Raw genomic sequence first — 19710 nt, forward strand, 5'->3', positions numbered from 1 at the left:
CTATGTAACTTCACTCAGCCTGGCTTCTGCCCTCGCCCATCACGCGCACCTTGCCCCTTCTAGTCGTCACTCTTTCTCTGCCTGGGCCCTCCGCCAGCAGAAACGCCGCCGAAACGTCTGAGGCCGCGCAACTTTCTGCCATACATCACCGGGTCCGCGCTTGCGTGTTCGTTCCCCAGGCCTATCTTCTCCACGCTCACTACGGCCGTTGACCGACCACCCACCAACATCCCAATATTTTCTTTTCTCATACAACCCCACCCTCACGAGAAGTCACCAGTCGAGTGCTGCCTGCTTGCAAGCTGCCGCCATGAGTACCGGCTTCGCTGCGTCATTCTGGTCTAGCGACTATGCCGGAGGTATGCCCTGACGCCGCTCCCAACACCGCCCCGCCTGTGCTAACCTTGCAGGCTTGGGGGTTCTCTTTGGAAAGCTCCAGCAGGGAGTCCAGGAGAACCAGCAGATTCTGACCGTTGCCCGCATGCGAGCCGATGCCGAAGAGGTCTACGGAAACTCGCTGGCTGCCATTACACCAGCCACGGAGCGCATAGCCGGAGGCTTCAGTAGAGATGAGGGCGCCAGTGTGCGAAAGGTGCGTGTCATACACTACCTACCTATGCCCGTCCGCTGACCGCTGACCGCTGACCGCTGACCGCTAACCCTCACCAGGCCTACGAGGGCGTGCGCACTGAGATGGACGCGGCTGCCGCGAACCACAAGAAGATTGCGTCCAACATCCGGGAGCTGGTTGTGAATCCTTTTGGCCGCTGGTGCGAGGCGCACGCTGCCCGTGTCCAGAACTCCCAAGACGACCTGCAATCGCGCATCAAAATCCACGACCGTCAGGCCGACGCCGTCCGCAAGTTCCGCTCGCAATACTACAACAAATGCCGTTTAGTCGAGGATCTCGAGGAGGAGGACAAGCTTGCTTTCCAGGACCCCCAGAGTGAAGCTGCGCAGAGCCCAAAGGTCAAGGTGCCTACTATCAAGATGTCTGAGCCTGAGGACGAGGAAGAGGACCCCATTGATCTGGGCGATGAGACATACCAGCCCGACCAAGTCAAGAAGATCCTCACACATATGCTCGACAACATCAAACTCGGCGAGGTCAAAGTTCCCATCCTGGGCACCTACCAGAATTGCTCAACTGGTGCCGACATCACCGAGTACATCCAAAAACACATGGGTGCTACTACTGTCAGCTACGCCGAGCGCATCGGTCAAGACATGGTTACCCATGGCTTCCTGCGCCTGGTTGGCAACGTTGGCAATACGTTCGCCAACAGCTCTAGAATGAACTACCAGTGGAAAACCAAGGCTTTCCAGATTACCGGACTGCCTGAGAAGAAGCAGCCCATGGCACGCTCTTCCACTACCCTGTCAAACTCATCGGTCGATAGCATCTCCGTCGACACTCCTGTCGGAACCGTGCAAGAGTATCTGCAAGGATGGAACCCGCTCAACAACCAATACCCGAATGAAACACCGGCAGAGAGACTGAGGCGAGAGGCTCGTGAAGCTGATGAGCGATACAAGGCCTCGGTGAAGAAACTCGACTCCTTGAGGTGTAATTTGGAGGAGGCAATGGTGGATCATCTCAAGTTTATGGAGCGCTGCGAGCTGGACAGACTCAAGGCTATCAAAGCGGTTATTCTGGACTTTTCTGGAGCCGTCAGCAACGTCATTCCCAGTTTGCAAAGCACTGTGGACAAGATGATGCTTTTCCAAGAAACAGTGCAGCCGCTGGGTGATTTGCGGTACATGCTTGAGAATTACAGGACAGGCCCATTTGTGCCAAAAGTTATGACATACGAGAACTACTATAACTCTGTGGATGGTACAGTGCTTTCTAGTTCCGTTTTTTATGAGATACTGACAATCACGCAGAGCAAACATTTGGTGTAGATCTGGAGGCTCGCGCGCGCTCGGACAAGAAGCGTGTGCCAATAATCATCACTACCATACTTACTTTCTTGGACAACCACTACCCTGATCTCGAGGGCGACGAGGCCCGTCGGGGGATCTGGCTCGTCGACGTACCTCTGTCCCAAACTCACACGCTCAGATCCGAGATCAACACTGGCAAAAGATTCCCCGACGAACTGCTTGAAAAGTATGACGTGCCAATTGTTGCCAGTGTCCTCAAGCTCTACCTCCTGGAACTTCCCGGTATGCACTCTACGAGACAACTATAGGCTCTTTTACTGATTGCACTAGACTCGTTGGTTTCTTCCCATGTTTACGAAATTGTCAAGACCATTTACAGCACTACTGCAACTGACGTTTCTGAAGAGACAAGGATTTCTGTCATCCAGTCAACTCTTGGCCAACTGCGTCTTGCCAATATTGCCACACTAGATGCTATCTGCACACACTTTACCCGCCTTATTGAGCTGACATCGGCTGATGAGACGTACGTCACGGCACTAGCCAATACGCTCGCGCCATGCATCCTCAGGCCCAAACAAGAATCAAGTTTGACTATGAATGAACGATACAGTTACCGCCTGGTGCGCGATCTGTTTGCGCACAAGGATGCAATTTTCGGAGAGTTGAAGCGTGCCAGCACACTCACACACTCATCCTCTGGCGCTCAGCGCCCCCGTGCAATCTCTACAGATGAGAGTAACCGACGTGCAAACATGGAGGAGCGGCAACGTGCCATTGCTGCTCAACGGTCACCACGGGCAACCTCACCAGCGCCTGGCTCGCGAGTATCAGGATCTCACCGCCGAGACCGAAGCGCCACACGATTCCCAGTCAACACATCGTCACCTACTGATTCGCGAAAGGCCAATGGAAACCGTGGATCGCTTGAAGTACCCGGAAGTGATGATAGTTCTACCGGCGAAATAGCTCCTGCTACTACAAATGGTGCTACTGAGGCTGCTCCTGTCGAACACCCTGCGCCCTCAAGCACCAGGGTACCTTTTCCCCGGAAGACTGCTGGCAGCTTGACGAGAGGCAACAGGGACTCAACCGGTAGCATCAGAAGTGAAGACACAGCGCCTCGAGGCGTTACACTGGAGGACAAGCCCATGGACGACTAGTGGTAATCATGTTCTTGTCTTCAGATGTGCACATATATAAAATCGACACGAGAGTACCTCCTACTTGTATCACCCGTCATGCCCAGCGGCACACTTGCAGACTCAGCAAAAGACATGCTTTCGGGCACTGGATGGATACGGGCCCGGTAATGTAGGGCAGGTTGTATGACGGGCCTATTGACGGCAATCTCCAAAGATTTCACGCGTGCGTGAGGAGAGGATAGGCAGGCTGGTCAGGGTATCTAGGTGGTTCATGTATAATTTGAGATAGCAAGTGGGTGGGACATGTAGTGTTTTTGTACGTGGGATGCGGCACGATTGTCACGAGTCTACACGGCCACGGGAAATATGATTGTACTTACTTTCTGCCTTGGCTGTCAACCATGGTGGTGGCTTGTACCTGGGGCTAGCCTGTAGCCTGCACGCTAGCACACCGTTGTTACTTAGACGAGCCTAGACCTCGTCATCGTATGTACTCACATGTCCCGTTCCAAGGCGGAGCAGCATGAAAGCGACATGGGGGGTCAGCTGTGGCTGGGCATCGGCTGCCTGACCTCTACGGCGCATACTTATCCAACCTTCCTGTTAATATCCTCAAGCTTTGCTGTCTTTTTTTTCGCTTCTCCATCTGCCTCGTTTGCGCGTGCTTTGGTTGTGTTGTGCTCCGTCCGCGTCTTCGATCGGACAACCCCACGCTGATCGGCCCCCACGAATCACATTGTGATCGCAATCGAAACTTCCCACTTTTCGACTCTCGTCGCTGCCAGCGGATTACATAGCGAAGAGCGAGAAAGGCGCCATGTGTCTTGTCAAAGTTAAGCAGGAAGAGGACCACATAGTCCCTTACCGCGTGGTGCAGCGTGCCCGCTCTCCACCCCGTCGCCGTGTATCGCGACATTCGCGCGACATTGAACGCCGCTACTCGCGCAGTGAGGTTGTTCGCGACTCACCTCCACGGCCCTCGTCCTCCTATATTGCTGTGCCATCGCCAAAGCCTCTCCAGATCCCCGCGCCACAGCCGGTGCCTGTGTTCATCCAGCCTTCTCCGCCTCCACCACCACCACCGGCGCCTATGCCTGCTCCACCACCACCGCCAAGCCATATCTCGTCTCACCATGCTTCCCATCACGGCGGCGCGCATTACGTCGAGGTCTCTCCGCGATCTAGCATCACTTCTCATACGTCTAGTCTTGATGACCATAGTGAATATGTGTACCGTGAGCGCGAGGTTCGGCGTGAGCGCCAACGAGCCTACAGCCCTGACAACCCACGCTACGAGCACTACCGATACGTGGAGCCTGCATCGAGCGAGAGCGATCACTACGAGAGATATCAGACGCGAGACCGGAGCAGACAGCGCAGCCGCAGTCGTGCCGGCTACGACGATTCGAGGGGAGGCTATAGAGAAACCACCAACATGAGGGTGTCAATTGGAGAAAACGACGGAAGGCGGAGGAGGGACTACGGTCGGTAATCATTGGTACCTTGTCAGGACCTTCTACCATGCTACAGCGAGGGAGAAGTATCTTGTTTGCAAGGCGCATCTGGCCGATTCAATCGCGCTCATGTTAATGATGTTGAAATAATTGTTTGGCAGATACTGTGAATTTGCACATAGGACGTAGTAGCCTTGTTACGAATTAATGACATGCTCCGGTTTGTTCCAAAGCTTTAGTGGCTGTGAGTGAGGTCATTGCTGAGGCGGTTCCTGGATGACGGCGGTGGCCCAACGCACGTCCGGACGCCGCTCTTCCAGAGAGCCAAAGTATTGGGTGCAGACAAAGTCCTAGCCACAGAAAACCCGCTTCCGGTTGCCGGTACAAGCGATGGCCAGGGAAGCCTTGGGCACCAGCGAAGCGGTTTCGCATGTGCACATGAGTCCAGGGTTGCGATCAGCATTGAGACCAAGATTATTCCCATAGCTGAAAACAATCCTCCAAGTACACGTGCTTACTTGCCACGACCGTCATACTTTGCGCGCAGGCACTCTTCACCGCTGCACGTAAGTACAGCAAGTGGGACATGCCCGAAGCGCCCGTCGAGCCGCTTGCCGCACCCCCTTACCACCAACAATGTCTATCCGCGTCCTGGTCAAAGACTACCCGCACCGCGCAATCGCACTTGCTACTTCAACCCACGCCCTCGTCCTCCGACACAGCGCCTCCACCACCGAGCACAATGGGAATCCAAATGCTTCGTCAACGTCGCTGGGAAGCAATGGCGCTGGCGTCGCGCGCTGCATGGTCGAGTTCACACGGTTGGAGGAAATCGACTTGGAGGACTACAGGGCTATAAACTCAGTCAACGTGCATGGTACCCTGGGACTGATTACCGTGGACAACAATGTGTTCTTAATCGTAGTCAACGGCGCAAGCAAAGTTGCGACCGTACGGCCGGGCGAGACCGTGCAACGAATACACTCTGTCGGCTTCTACTGCCTGACCAGCACCAGCTATGACATGTTGCTTGACAATGAAGTCAACCCCTACCCTACGGATACAATAGACGACGAGGGATACGAAATGGGATTTGGAGGCAGGAAAGAACAGAGCCCGACGGAGCACCCGTGTCTGGCGCTCAAGAAGATTCTCAGCAGCGGAACCTTCTATTACAGCTCAGACTTTGACCTTACCAGGCGGTTGCAAGATCGTACCACGGACGCTACCACTGTCTCCATCGATAGCCTGGATGCCGGGTTTCTGTGGAACTCATACATGATACAGCCACTGGTAGACTTCAGGAGCAGGCTCGCATCGAGGGATAAAGAGGCGTTGGACGCATCGGGCATCTTGACATCAGCAATTCGCGGTTTTGCACTGACGATTACAATCCCCAAGGCCTCGGCGCCCATCAGAGTCCAGGACTCGGGCATGCCTTCTTCCATGACCCTTATTTCTAGACTATCATGCAAAAGGGCTGGCACCAGGTTCAATTCACGAGGCATTGACGACGACGGGAACGTCGCAAACTTTGTTGAGACTGAAACAATCCATTGGGCTCCATCAGGAGCTTGCTTCTCGTACGTACAAGTACGAGGAAGTGTGCCTATCTTTTGGGAGCAACAAGCTGGCCTTTTGCCCAATCAACAGAAGATCACCATCACGCGATCTCCAGAAGCCACTCAGCCGGCTTTTGACAAGCACTTTGAAACCCTAGAGCTGAGCTATGGTACGATACACGTAGTCAATTTGCTGAGCAATGAAAAGCAGAATGAGCTGGAGTTGTCATACAGATACCGTGGTCATATCCGCAACAGCCCGCTAAACCACGGGCATGATCCTGCTCAACACGAACATGATCTCATCAAGCTCACCGAATACGATTTCCATGCCGAGACACGGGGGCCAGGTGGGTACGAGATGGCCAGCATGATCGCCAGGTGGATCCAAGATTCCGCAGAAGGCTTTGGATACTACCTTTCTGAAGAGGTAGAAGAGCAGACGAGGCATAACGGACAAGACTATCTTGTGCGACGGACAATGACCGTATTGCAACAAGAGGGAATTTTCAGAACGAACTGTCTAGATTGTCTCGATCGGACGAATCTCGTCCAAACCATCATTAGCAAGATGGCGCTTGAATTATTCCTGGGCCACAAAGGCCTCAGAGCCACTCAAGACTTCTGGGCCAGACACTCAAGCATGTGGGCAGATAACGGCGATGCTCTGTCCAAGATTTATGCCGGCACCGGTGCTTTGAAGTCCTCTTTTACGCGATCTGGGAAGATGTCGCTTGCCGGTGCTCTTGCGGATGCTCGGAAAAGCGCCACGCGAATGTACATCAACAACTTTGCGGACAAGGGACGGCAAAACACAATCGACATGCTTCTCGGACGACTCATTGGCCAAGTACCAGTGCACCTTTATGACCCAATAAACGACTTTGTTGTCACCGAGCTTGCAAGGCGGTCTACAGAGTACTCAGAAACCGAGATGATCAACATACTTGTTGGGACGTTCAACCTGAACGGAAAAACGGATGGAATCAGAAGTGATCTGTCGCCATGGCTGTGTCCTGATGTCGATGCTTCGCAGCAGTGCCCCGAGATAGTGGCTGTGGGATTCCAAGAAATCGTTGAGTTGAGCCCCCAGCAGATCATGTCTACAGACCCAGATCGGCGAGAGGCTTGGGAAGAAGCCGTAAGGACGTGTCTGAACAGAAACTCTGAGAGACACGGCAAGGACGAATATGTTATGCTCAGAGGCGGACAGCTAGTTGGGGCAAGCTTGTCAGTTTTTGTTCGGTCAGACTGTCTGAAGCACATCAAGAATGTTGAGGGTGCTTTGAAAAAGGTAGGCACAAAGATCTTATGTGTGATATCAAAACACTAACCAACTCGGTAGACTGGTATGTCTGGCATGGCTGGCAACAAAGGTGCTGTGGCAATCCGCTTCGAATATGCCAACACCTCAATCTGCCTTGTCACTGCACATCTTGCAGCTGGTTTTGCCAACTACGAAGAGCGCAACCGCGACTACAAGACGATCAGCCACGGACTGCGATTCCAGAGAAACAGATCAATCGACGACCATGATACCGTGATATGGCTTGGTGACTTCAACTACCGAATAGGTCTGAGTAACGAGAAGGTGAAGAAATTGTGCCATGTCGGCGATCTTGAGACGCTATACGAGAACGATCAGGTAGGTTATTTAACTTTCACAGTAATGATCGCTACTGACATGCCCTAGCTCAACTTGCAGATGGTCGCAGGCTTAACCTTCCCCTATTATTCGGAAGCACGCATTACCTTCCCACCGACGTACAAGTACGATCTTAATAGTGATCAGTATGATACATCGGAAAAAGCACGCATACCTGCATGGTGCGACCGTGTTCTCCGCAAAGGCGACAATATTCGACAGATACACTACAACGACGCGCCCCTTCGATTTTCCGACCATCGGCCAGTCTATGCGACATTCCAAGTCTTGGTGCAAAGAGTTGACGAAAAGAAGAAGGAGAGTTTGAAAGCGGCTCTGTATAGACAGCGACGAGAATTTGTTGGTGACACCAGGGCAGCTGACCATCTAGGGGAAGATGAAACAGACGATGAAGACCTGCTTGGATACGACAGCATAGAGCCCGGACTACCACCGGCAAGCTCAGATCGGAGGAAATGGTGGCTTGACAATGGTACTTTTGCCCTCCTCTCTGCTGTAGCATGGATGCTCATTTTCCAAAGGTCTCCCAGCCAAAGCGCGCGTTCAGCCGCCATCTAACGATCTCTTGCCCAATCCGAACAGACCTAGTAATCCCTTCATCCCCAGCCCAGAACCAGATTGGGTGGATATCAAGCAATTGCAGAATAGTCGTAGTAGACCAGAGCCACCACCAGCACGTGGCTCGCAAAGGACACGCACGGTTGACTTCAACAAGCCGATGTCTTCGACAAACTCAGCACCAATACAGAAGCCAGTGACACGCAAGATGATTGCACCGCTGTATCCAGGCCATGCACAGCAGATTCTTAGCTCGGGAGACTCGCGAGACGGATTAAATGATCTTGGGCGGTCTGGCTCAAGAGCTTCAACACACTCTTTACCCAGTCTACCCTACCGGGCCTCAAACACGCTGCCCCCAAACCAACCTTCCAGCAGCAACAGCACACCACAGGTACTCCGTAAACCCGCTCCCCCGCCAATTCCGAATAAGAAACCTACTCTTCTTACAAAATCGTCTTCTACACGCACATCACCGACCCCGCCGCTTCAAAGATACCGCGACGACCCGCCAATGGAGGAATCGAGAGCGTATCCCCCACCGCCAGCGAAACGATCAATGGCACCCCCTCCTAACCTTGCACGGAAACCGATACAAAATTTGATGGACGATGATGATCATAAGCCGGCTCTGCCTCCGCGGACAAACACTAACGGGGGTGGACGGAGTGGTATGGGTGGAAGGAGCTTGATGGACGACGAGCCCGAGGACATGCAGAATACGAGGGATTGGGAGGTGCTCAGACCCGTGCGATGAAGGTAACAAGTGTGGCAAGGGATGGATGGCCGGGAATGGTTTCACAGCAGGGATGATGCTCCGAGGGCTACCGGCCGTCTACGTGTTTCTGGTAGGAGATGAATGAATGAATGAATGGAGATGAAGGACGCATACATACATGTCACGCAGGAGTTCCATATTTGGCCATGTTGGAGAGTATCGGCCCGCAGCAGGGGTGCATGAAGTAGTTCGCGGCCCGCTTTGCGATGGTGATCGCGAGGGCATAGTGGCTGCCACCAGCCACAGACACGGCTAGCGATGGAGCGGGCGTGATTGGTGCAGGGCGGGTGGCAGCGTGTGCCACTCAGGTACAGAAGGCAAGTCGCATGCGCCCGCCAAGTGTGACCAGCGGTCTCCAATCCGGCCGCAGCGCGTAAATGCTCGTCGCATCCAATCACACGGGCGGGCGCCTCCTACGGCCAGGGTGGTGCTGTAGAGCAAGACCCGCCGCAGCCCAACTTGCGGGAAGGCTGTGTGCGGGCAATAGGCCTACGTAAGTCAGCAGCATCGCGTAGGCACAAGCACGAAGGGGGGGCGTATCTTGTGCCATGCGCATCTCCTTTTCCTATAAAACTTGGCCGGCCCGGAAGACTGCGCATGCACGACTCCTGGACTGCTGGTGCCCCTCGCCCGTGTCGCAACGTCATATCGAGCCACCAGCCACCAGCCACAAGGCCTCGCGCCACTACCCCACCAGCAGCCCTCCGCCGCCCACCCTTCCCCCGGCTGCTTGCGCACGTCGAGCTGTCAGCGCCCGTCGCCAAAAATAAGCCCACGCCTGTCATCGCTGGCGATCCAGGAACACGCGCAAAAGCAACTCCAGAAGCCCACCCAAAGCCATGGACGCGCGCAAGCAGGGCCGCCCCGAGGAGGAGCTCTTCCTGCGATACGACACCAACCCGGAGACACCCATCATCCCTACCGTCGGGCCCCTGAGGATACAGAAAGGCCGCGATGGCAAGAGCCCGCCGCCACGAACAGATTCCGCGGGCAGCTCCAGCCAGCCCGCATTCTCGCGCCCGCCGCCTATGCCCTCGTTCCCCGCACCCCCCTCGAGCCCTCCTACTGCCCCTCTGCCTTACCCGGACAATGACCGCCCGCCCAATCTTCAGCCTACCCTCGGCACCGGAAGATACACACCCCTCAGCGAGCGCGAGAGACGGAGCGCAAACACGACGCCTGCTGAAGGAAGAGAAGAACCGAGGAGAGGGTCGAATGCGACCGGGCCCAGTCCCACTTCGCCCGGTCAGCGCGCTCGCTTCGAGGCCAACGACCCAAACAGGCCGACGATAGCTGGTTACGGCAGCAGGCACCCAGACGGCTCAGTCCAGCCCTCGAGACTCGCAGAGCGACGAGGAACTGCGCCAAAGCCCCTTCCAGACTCACCCGGTCCAGACACGCCTGACAAGGAGGGGCTGTTCCAGAAGGCGCCTCAGAGGCAGCACACTGGAGATGCGCCTGCCAACAGCAACCCATATCCCGAGTACCACCAGCAGTACTTTCCCCCTCCTAGTGCACAGTCCTCGTCACAACCTGCGCAGAACAATGTCGTCTACACAGGACCCAACCAAGATGAGCCTGCGCTCAAAGTGCCCACGCCAGTCGGCGTCAACCGCCTAAGTTCCACGGCTTCAACCTCGACAGTAAGGGCGCAGCGGGGCTCGCCTCCACCTCCAGAGACACCCATCATCCCTCCTTCCGCAGGCGGCATTGAAGCGCGCTTTGCCGCAGCAGGCATCGCAGGAACCTCAACCCTCACCAATTTACAAGCCCAGAGTGCCCATAATGCAGCAGCCGCCCAGCGAAATCAGGTTTATGCCAACCAACAGCCCATAAGAAGACCATGGACTCCCACCGAGCAGCCAGGCAACATGCCGCATGGTCCACCAGCAGTGTACCAAGGTATGGATCAGGTACCTCCATCAAGCACGCCTCCCCAGGGCCCTCTCCCGCAAGCGCCAAACACGCGCTTCTCACCCCCTCCTGCAAATGCATCCCAGACAAACGCATCCCCGGATCATCCTCTGAGCCAGGACATGGGCCGCATGAACTTGAATGAGGAGCCACCGCCTGCCTACTCGAGCATAACGACCCCGCCAACTGGCCAAGCCCAAAGCTATCCCAATGAGAAAGGACAGCAGCCAGCTGCTCAAGGCGTGGCGCTGTCTGATCCCAACCAGGGTCACCCTGCATTCGCAAACGATGCGCGCCCGCAGGCTGGACCATCGCAACCTGCAGCAGCGGTAGTAGCCCCAACACCCACACAGAACCAGTTCCCGCCGCAGGCACAAACGGCTCAACCAGTTCATACGCCAAGCCCGGCTCCAGCCCAAGGGCCAGGGCCAGGACCAGCATCTCCCCCACCACTCCCTGAGGGTTGGATAGCACATCTCGACCCCAACTCTGGTCAGTACTACTACATCCATCTTCCCACTCAATCTACGCAATGGGAGTTTCCCAAGGGACCCACGCCTCTCAATCTGAACGAGCCCATGTCGCCTACAGGCACGTTTGTTGGTGGTCCTTTGGCATCCCCATCTTTTGGAAAGACTCCTATGGCGTCGCCTGGCTTTGCTCCCCAGACGGCTACTTTTCCTGGAGATTTTGGCATGGCACCCCTTGCAACTCCAACTACCACGGGTTTCACTGGACCACCTCCCGCTGCAGGTGTAGACCAGTACAAAGTAGCTCCTACCAATGGCGTATACTTTGGGCCGTACCTAAGGTATACGAACATGGACGTTGAGCGAGGGTTATGGCTGGGATCAATTCTTCTCATTACCAACACCCCACATCCTCCTACAATTCATATCCACCAGAGTACAGATCTGTCACCCAACCCACGACAGCTCAAGGCCAACCCAATTTACACGCACCAAACATGGATCTTCTACAGATACGACATTGACTTGAAGATGGAAGACGACCGTGCAGCCAAGTGGACCTACGCAATCACATCACACTTGGGGTGCACTCGATTTGAGTTCTTGGTAGCTGGGCGACATGAGACCAGCTGGAGGTTTATTGCTCATTCAGGAAACGATTTTGCACTCAATGTTAACGCCAACGAGCGAGCAAGACTCGGTGGGGTTGGATTGATGTGGAAGGACATTCTGCAAAAGAACGCCGAGTGCGGTGGCTTCCATGTACAACTAGGCCTGGGCGGTCAGATTTATGCTGACCGCCTGTGGAAAGAGCTTCCATTGTTGAAGCAATGGACGGCAACAAGTGGTAAAGAGGTCCGGAAGAACGCAGCGTGGACCGCGAAGCACGAGGAAGACGTTTGTCACGCATACTTCCACTATTACACCAGCCATTTTGATCAGCCACATCTCCGAGAGGCATTTGCTCAAATTCCCCACATTCTAGCTCTTGACGACCACGACATGTAAGCTCTTGTTAACCCTTTGAGCTGTATAGATACTAACAGTTTGCAGCTTTGATGGCTTCGGGTCGTATCCTGAACACATGCAGTTTTCCAACATGTTCAAGAACATTGGAAGATTGGGTATTGAAATGTACTTGCTTTTCCAGCACCACACAACACTCGAAATACTCCGTAATGTAAACAACGACATGGACCTTTTTACGATAACCGGTACAGGTTGGCACTTTATCAAGTACCTGGGTCCTTGTGTCACAGTTGTTGGCCCAGACTGCCGCTCAGAACGTAACCCGCATCAAGTCATGGCAGGACCAACGTATCAGGGCATCTTCCCCAAGGTGGCAACATTACCGCCCAGTGTGCAACACTGTATCTGGATGATCCCTGTTCCCATTGTATATCCCCGCCTTGAGTCTGTTGAGCATCTTGCGCACTCGATGGCCACAGGCAAGAAAGCTGTCACTGGTACTTTCAACATGCTTGGAAAGGTGACTGCTGGAGTGGCTGGTGTTGTTGGTGCCAAGAGTGTTGTCGGAGATGGTTTCAACTCGGTCAAGAAGGCTATCGGCAAGTCTGGGCTGATGAGTGGCGTCTTGAGTCCGTTTGGAGAGATTGATTTGCTCGATGAATTGAGAGATCAGTGGACGCACGATTCAAAGGTTAGTGAAGGCCACATGATTTCAAGTAACATGCTAACCAAACCTAGGACCTTGAGCGGACATATCTGATCCGGACACTGCAAGGCATTGCTCACAACAAGTCGTTGCGGATGACATTCTTCTCTGGCGGTGTTGACTGCTGTGGCGCGGGTCTAGTTCATGACCCTTCAAGACCCCAGGACCACAAGACCATGTACCAGATTATCTCCTCTTCAGTCGTGAACGCACCGCCCAGCAATTACGTCCTGCGACTTCTACACAACAACCGTGCGCTCTATGTTCCACAGAATGCACAGCGCAGTAACAATCAGCCTTCGGACACCAAGGAAGACATGATGGAAATCTTTACGCAAGACGTCAATGGACAACCACGGGAGTACAAGCGACTGATGGGTCGAAGAAACTATGTGGCGTGTGTGATATACGATCCTGATGTTGTGAATGGGTCGTTTGGGCAAGGTGTTCCCGGTCACAGCGGGGGCAAGTTAAGTCTGGCGGTCGACTTTATGGTGCAGAATGAGGGTGGATACAGTGCGCCGATGAAGTACGGACCAGTGATTGTACCGAGCCTGGAATACGGAAGATAGATAAGGAGGTGGTGATTGCTTTATTTGAGTACTCTTGTCTGTTTAGTAGTAGGCATGCATAGCAAGCGATGTTTATGGCTTAGGGAATATGTGCTTTGAAGAAATTCTAATGAAACATACAATAGAATGATAAATAAAAAAAAGTAAGGATGCAGAACGAGAAAGCGTGGTGCTGCAGGGTGGGCTTAGTGAGGGCGATGGAATGGTATGCCGAATTCGGCAAATCCGTTGACGTCTGCGAGGCTTGGCTGGGTACCCGCGGGCGGCTGCCAATTTCTCGACAGCGAGACGATGTAAGAACTACAACATCGGCACAATGGCAGCGCCCTCGATATCGGCGGCGGCGATTCCGCGATTTCTTGTACCTCGACTTCAATGGTCTACAAGCAGCTCGCGGCCTGTGGCGCAAAGCGCCGTAGAAGCAAGGCGGCATGGATCTTGTTGGGCAAGGCCGGAGGGTCGCATGCCACTTTCGAAGCTCTCGCCTCTTCAGACAACAGGAACAAGACAATGGCAGCAGCAGAGATGGTCACAACGTATAGGCGGGCACGGGTCTGCTCTGGAGCTTCAGCACAGCTTCAGCGCAACGGCGAAGCAGGCCAAAGATCACCATTTCGACACGCTCAAGTTTGTGCAGCGGCTGAAAGAGGAGGGGTTCACAGAAGAGCAGGCTGAAGGGATGATGAGGGTGCTCAGCGACGTGATTGAGGAGAGGTAAGTGTAGGAAAAGCATGGAGGTTCAAAGACTGGGCGCAAACTGACGTTGTGCAAGCATACAAAATCTCACACGTACCATGGTGCTGCGCGAGGACCAGGAAAAAGCTACATACACGCAGAAGGTTGATTTTGCAAAGCTACGCTCGGAACTCATGACGGCGGACTCGACCGAATCCAGTCTTACACGGGCATCACACGAGAGGCTCACCAACGAACTTGCCAAGCTGAACTCGCGACTACGGGACGAGATACAGAGGACTCAGGCGTCGGTCAGGCTGGACTTGAATCTAGAGAAGGGGAGGATTCGCGAGGAGGCCAATGTGCAGGAGCTCAAGCTGAAGGAGACGGACACGAGGATCGAGCAGGAAACGGCACAGCTCCGGGAGAGGCTAGAAGCCGTCAAGTTCTCGACTCTGCAGTGGCTGATGGGAGTGTGTACGGGTACGGCGGCGCTGATGCTAGGAGTGTGGCGATTGTTGATGTGATTGCAAACGACGTTTTGGTGGGCGGATAGAGGGGAGGCGATGTGATTGAATGGTTGATTGGACAGATAGACATGATACATGGATGGACAAAAGGTCGGTCAGCAGTCTGGGTCAGACACGAATCGCTCCGGGAAGGCTCCAGGAGGTCAAAGGGCACGAACATGTCCCTGCGCAGCAGAGACCCGTGCAACTACTAGAGGGTGTCGGTCAATGCTGCTGGCTGCTAGGCGTGTACACGGGCGAAAGGCTCTGGTAGCGGGCCGCGACGGCATATTATACCGCGCGGACCAGCCAGGGCCCGGGTTGTGGGAAGGGGATTGTGGAATGCATATGTGGCATGCGGCAAAGACGGTGTCAGCACACAAGTTTTTTAATGCACAAGTGGTTGCTGGGGATTCAGGCAAAATGTGCATGCCGTGTGTATGTACTTGTTTTTTCCTCTCTCCCGTGAGTTGGCAGTGGAAGGGCGTCGCAACTGCTTCTTCTCAGCATGCAAATGTGCATGTGTGTACTTGGATACTTGGTAACTAGGTGGTGGTGGTATGTAAGCACCAGAGGCGCATGTACGCACACCAGCTGGGTAGTCTCTGCCCACAGCGCGACACGAATCATGGGGCAACCAGAGCAGCTCCACGCAAGAGGAGCCCGTCCAAGTTTTCTAGCTGTTTCCAAGGTGCACTGATTGGCCCCCACTTGAACATGGGACGGCAGCGCAGGAGTCAGCCTCTCTCTCTCTCCTTCGCTGGCGGCCGCCCTCCCACGCCCGCCTCGTGTGACTGCTGGGCGGCAACGACTACAGGCTGACGGCTGGACAGCATGCAAAGCCTGCCCGCGCCGTCACGGGGGTTTGGGAGATTGGGCAGGGCTGTGGGCGTTGGCAGTGGGCGCTCTTTTGGGGGGATGGATGGATGGGTGGGTGGATAGACCCTGAATGCTCACGTGCCCCCCCATGTACCCCTCATTGCCAGCTCCTTGAGTTGTCGCGCACAGCCTCAGCGGTGGTAGTAGCAGAGGCAGCAGCAACGACAGGCACCAAAGGAATAGGGGAACGCCATGGCAAAAGGGGCGTGTGGGAGTGCACATGTGTGGATATGTACGTACAGGACGTCGGCCTAGCAGGTACACGGCATGCCAACGGCGCGAACGGGGCAGGCGGGCATGTGAATAGACTCGTCCCAGCCGCCCATTGGGGGAAGGCGCAGGCGACGGGGTGGTGTTGTTCGTTTTACGCACGGCCCCCCGGGACTCTCTTAGGGCAGACGCTCGCTTCCTCAAAACAACTTCGATCCTCTTCTGTCCATTGATCCACACAAACACCTCAACAACTCCATCCACCGTCTATCCTTCCGTAGCCCATCTGCACCCCACCCCACACTCAACCACCACAACCACCCCATCCACTCCCTCCAGCTACTTCTTCACAATGGCGACTGAGGTACGTGAGCCCCATCCTATCTTCTCCCACTCACCCCCCCCCCCCCCCCCCCCCCGCTGTTGTCCGCCGCGGGATGCCCCTCTGGGTCCCCGATAGACTACACGCATACGTACACACTCACACATGTATATATGCAACACATGCTGACAAGACTCTTGCAAACAGCGTGAGAGGTACGATAGGCTTGCCCGCCACGGCTCCCTGCAGTAATTGACGTCGCAACAGCAAGACTTTCCTCGCCCGGCTGTGCGAACAGGCTGAGCGCTACGATGGTAAGTCCTGCGCGCCCTCAACTGAGTCCTGCGCAATGTGCTGACGACGTCTGCTTGCAGAGATGGTTACGTACATGAAGGTCAGTCAATACGCCAGTCACGCTTGCTCAACCCCCCTCGCATGCTAACTATCGCGCAGGAAGTCGCTAAGGTATGCCCGACCGCATCCGCCTGCACACGGCTGAGCAGGCTCCAGCTGCCAGCTGCCAGCTGCCAGCTCCCCCTTTAACGCCTGCTAACCCACCCATAGGTCGCCGGTGAACTCACCGTTGACGAGCGCAACCTTCTGTCCGTCGCCTACAAGAACGTCGTTGGTACCCGACGCGCGTCATGGCGCATCATCTCCTCGATCGAGCAAAAGGAAGAGTCCAAGGGCACCGAGAAGCACGTTGGCACCATCCGTGACTACCGCCAAAAGATCGAGACCGAGCTTGAGCAGGTTTGCCAGGATGTCCTCAACGTCCTCGACGACTCCCTCATCCCCAAGGCCGAGTCCGGCGAGTCCAAGGTCTTCTACCACAAGATGTGCGTGCAAACCCCCCCACCACACCAACACACATACGCACACACACCCCAAAAACTGGGCTAACAACGGGACAGGAAGGGAGACTACCACCGCTACCTTGCTGAATTCGCTTCCGGTGAGAAGCGCAAGGTTGCCGCCACTGCTGCACACGAGGCCTACAAGGTATGACGCAATCATTGCATAGCGCTAAAAACCAGGAGATTGCTAACTATGCTCCAGACGGCCACCGACGTTGCCCAGACTGAGCTTACACCCACGCACCCCATCCGTCTCGGCCTTGCCCTGAACTTCTCGGTCTTCTACTACGAGATCCTGAACTCACCCGACCGTGCTTGCCACCTTGCCAAGCAGGCTTTCGACGACGCCATTGCCGAGCTCGACTCGCTTTCTGAGGAGTCTTACCGTGACAGCACCCTCATCATGCAGCTCCTCCGTGACAACCTCACTCTCTGGACGTCATCAGACGGCAACGAGGGCGAGGGTGCCGCTGCCGACGCGCCCAAGGATGAGGCCAAGCCTGCCGAGGACGCAGCAGCTGCAACCGAGGCCAAGCCTGAGGAGACACCTGCTGCTGCCGCTTAAGCGCACTCTTCCTACTTCGACCTTGTGTATCCCCAGCCGTCGTCATCTGTTTTCGAATAGACGAAGGAGGCCGGTAGCGAGCGTCCTACGGAGTTGTACGTGTTCTGTGTGATTTCAAAAATTGGCTTTGGCAGCAAGCGGTTCGGTACGGTCGAAATTCCCCCATGACTGAAATGTATTTCCCTTTAAATATCCTGTATCGCCAGCGCTATTCTATCGAGCACGCAGTGTGCTGGCATCTTGTGTCAAAACAACGATTGCAGCACTTCTGATGCTCTCTCTGCGAGGGCTTGGGCTGCTATCGGCGAGAAAAGGCTGCGCTCGGTTCCTCGGATGCGACCCTCAATTCCCCCCCATGTTTTCGTTTTGGCAGCCTATGAACAGCTCGATCCTATGGTGGATAGAGATGTTTGACGTCTTTTTTTTGGTGGACTCAGAGTCAGGACATCTTCTTCGATGGCCGACAGAGCAGTACGCAACGCTCTGGTGGGCTTAATGTCATGATACTGCACTCTTAGCTAGCCAAAGAAGCCGTTACTTCAAGACTTTTTGCAATGCTCAGCCGTGATGTTGGACTTTCTCACCTTGGACAGGGTTGGTTGTAAGCCTGGGTCAGAACATGTGATTTGTGTTGCGTTACTATACATACATTGTCGATCTTGGGGAGGGGCTGTTGCAGTTGAACGGTCCTTTTCCAAGGTTGCCATGCACCTGCACCCAATGCTGTGGAACGGCGCGCCCCACTACTAGTACCGAGCAAGCGAACAAAGTACCCCCGCCCAACTTTTCTGTCCCAGTCTTGTCGCGTCACACATGGCAAACGCAGCACTGAGAAAGGCCCCTCGAGGGCAGCGCAGTCTACCAATAAACACTCACACCCATCGTGGTCGCGCAGCATGGCCTACACAAAAGACTACTACCATATTCTGAGCCTCGACGCACCGGGCTGGCGCCAGCCCGCAAATCAAGCCAACAAGACCGCAGCAGACCTGCGACGAGCATACAAAATAGCGCTACTCGCAGCACATCCAGACAAGAAGAAACAAAACGGCATTGCCCCTATGACCACAAAGACGAAACCCACATATACGGTCGACGATGTCAAAGAAGCCTACACAATACTCGCGGATCCCAAGACACGAGCAGAATACGACACTTGGTTCCTTCATAACCGACATACGCTGCGCTCCTCGACGACGACGACCAACATGGCGACAAGTGCGCAGGAGCAAGCGCTGGCCAGTAGTGAGGATTTCATCCTCGGTCTTGAACTTGTTGACCTGAGCGATTTCGACCAAGTCGAGCCAATGACCAAGACGACGTCTACGAGTGAGAACGGGGTAGAATGGATGAGGGCGTGTCGGTGCGGGGATGAGAAGGGGTTTCGCATTGTAGAAGACGACTTGGAGGATGCCCAGGTGAGGGGGGAGAACGAAGTGCTGGTCGGGTGTCAGGGGTGTAGTTTGTGGCTGAGGGTTGGGTTTGAGGTTGAAGAGGGATGAAGGCGTGGTAGTAGTAGTAGTAGTAGTAGTAGTAGTAGTAGTAGTACTAGTAGTGGGAGAAGATGTGAGAGGAAAATGAGTGTGCATTTAGTTACAACCTAGCGCTAACACAGCACCGGTAGAAGAAAAAAAAATCGAAGTGCCCGATATCAGCTGACGGCAAGATGGCTTGAGGTGGCTCTATGTACAGGTGTACTTGGAGAGTTCACTAGCTAGATACAACCTTGGCCAGCTTCCTGGGAATAGCACTGCTCTTTTTCATCTGCCCAGGCCGTTCCGCGTAGAGTAGGCCAGTTTCGATGCTCATTGTTCTGATGGCGTGACGGCATGTTTAACAGCGGCTATTACGAACGGGGATCACCATTACCTCCAGCTCAGCCTGATGTATCTGTTAGAGTCTGTTGTCACAAGGGCTGGGAAAACCTACCACCACGACCACGACCACCGCCGCCGCCACCGGCGTGTCTGTCCAAAGGACAATAGGGTAACGACCAGCCATCATAGGTTTAG

At 54.7% G+C, this 19710-nt stretch overlaps 5 protein-coding genes across 5 annotated transcripts; all 5 read left to right on the forward strand.

Annotated features, from left to right (window-relative positions):
* Positions 1–310: 310 nt before the first annotated feature.
* PSV08DRAFT_228637 (uncharacterized protein) lies at positions 311–3416 on the forward strand (the record flags this gene model as incomplete). The annotated part of the gene is made up of 5 exons (XM_014224402.2): positions 311–359; positions 411–592; positions 670–1837; positions 1888–2169; positions 2218–3416. The coding sequence occupies 5 exons, from the start codon at positions 311–313 to the stop codon at positions 3048–3050; spliced, it is 2514 nt and encodes an 837-aa protein (XP_014079877.1). The 3' UTR covers positions 3051–3416.
* Positions 3417–3677: 261 nt separating this feature from the next.
* Positions 3678–4716, forward strand: PSV08DRAFT_323244 (uncharacterized protein). The gene has a single exon (XM_014224401.2). The coding sequence runs from the start codon at positions 3850–3852 to the stop codon at positions 4522–4524; it is 675 nt and encodes a 224-aa protein (XP_014079876.1). The 5' UTR covers positions 3678–3849; the 3' UTR covers positions 4525–4716.
* A 351-nt stretch (positions 4717–5067) lies between these two features.
* PSV08DRAFT_379422 (SacI homology domain-containing protein) lies at positions 5068–9150 on the forward strand. Its single transcript, XM_014224400.2, has 4 exons — positions 5068–7342; positions 7394–7693; positions 7742–8186; positions 8236–9150. The coding sequence occupies exons 1-4, from the start codon at positions 5123–5125 to the stop codon at positions 9027–9029; spliced, it is 3759 nt and encodes a 1252-aa protein (XP_014079875.1). The 5' UTR covers positions 5068–5122; the 3' UTR covers positions 9030–9150.
* A 739-nt stretch (positions 9151–9889) lies between these two features.
* On the forward strand, positions 9890–17698 carry PSV08DRAFT_373326 (WW domain protein; the record flags this gene model as incomplete). The annotated part of the gene is made up of 11 exons (XM_014224399.2): positions 9890–12438; positions 12488–13094; positions 13142–13654; positions 13980–14395; positions 14454–14862; positions 14949–15028; positions 15468–15653; position 16484; positions 16841–17115; positions 17191–17278; positions 17336–17698. 11 exons carry the CDS (start codon positions 9890–9892, stop codon positions 17696–17698), a joined length of 5487 nt encoding a protein of 1828 aa, XP_014079874.2.
* An 804-nt stretch (positions 17699–18502) lies between these two features.
* PSV08DRAFT_323292 (uncharacterized protein) lies at positions 18503–19467 on the forward strand. The gene has a single exon (XM_014224396.2). It carries the CDS (start codon positions 18595–18597, stop codon positions 19198–19200), a length of 606 nt encoding a protein of 201 aa, XP_014079871.1. The 5' UTR covers positions 18503–18594; the 3' UTR covers positions 19201–19467.
* Positions 19468–19710: the final 243 nt, after the last annotated feature.

The sequence above is a fragment of the Bipolaris maydis genome (assembly GCF_028858645.1).
Source record: "Bipolaris maydis strain C4 unplaced genomic scaffold PSV08scaffold_12, whole genome shotgun sequence".
Classification (NCBI taxonomy): Eukaryota; Fungi; Ascomycota; class Dothideomycetes; order Pleosporales; family Pleosporaceae; genus Bipolaris; species Bipolaris maydis.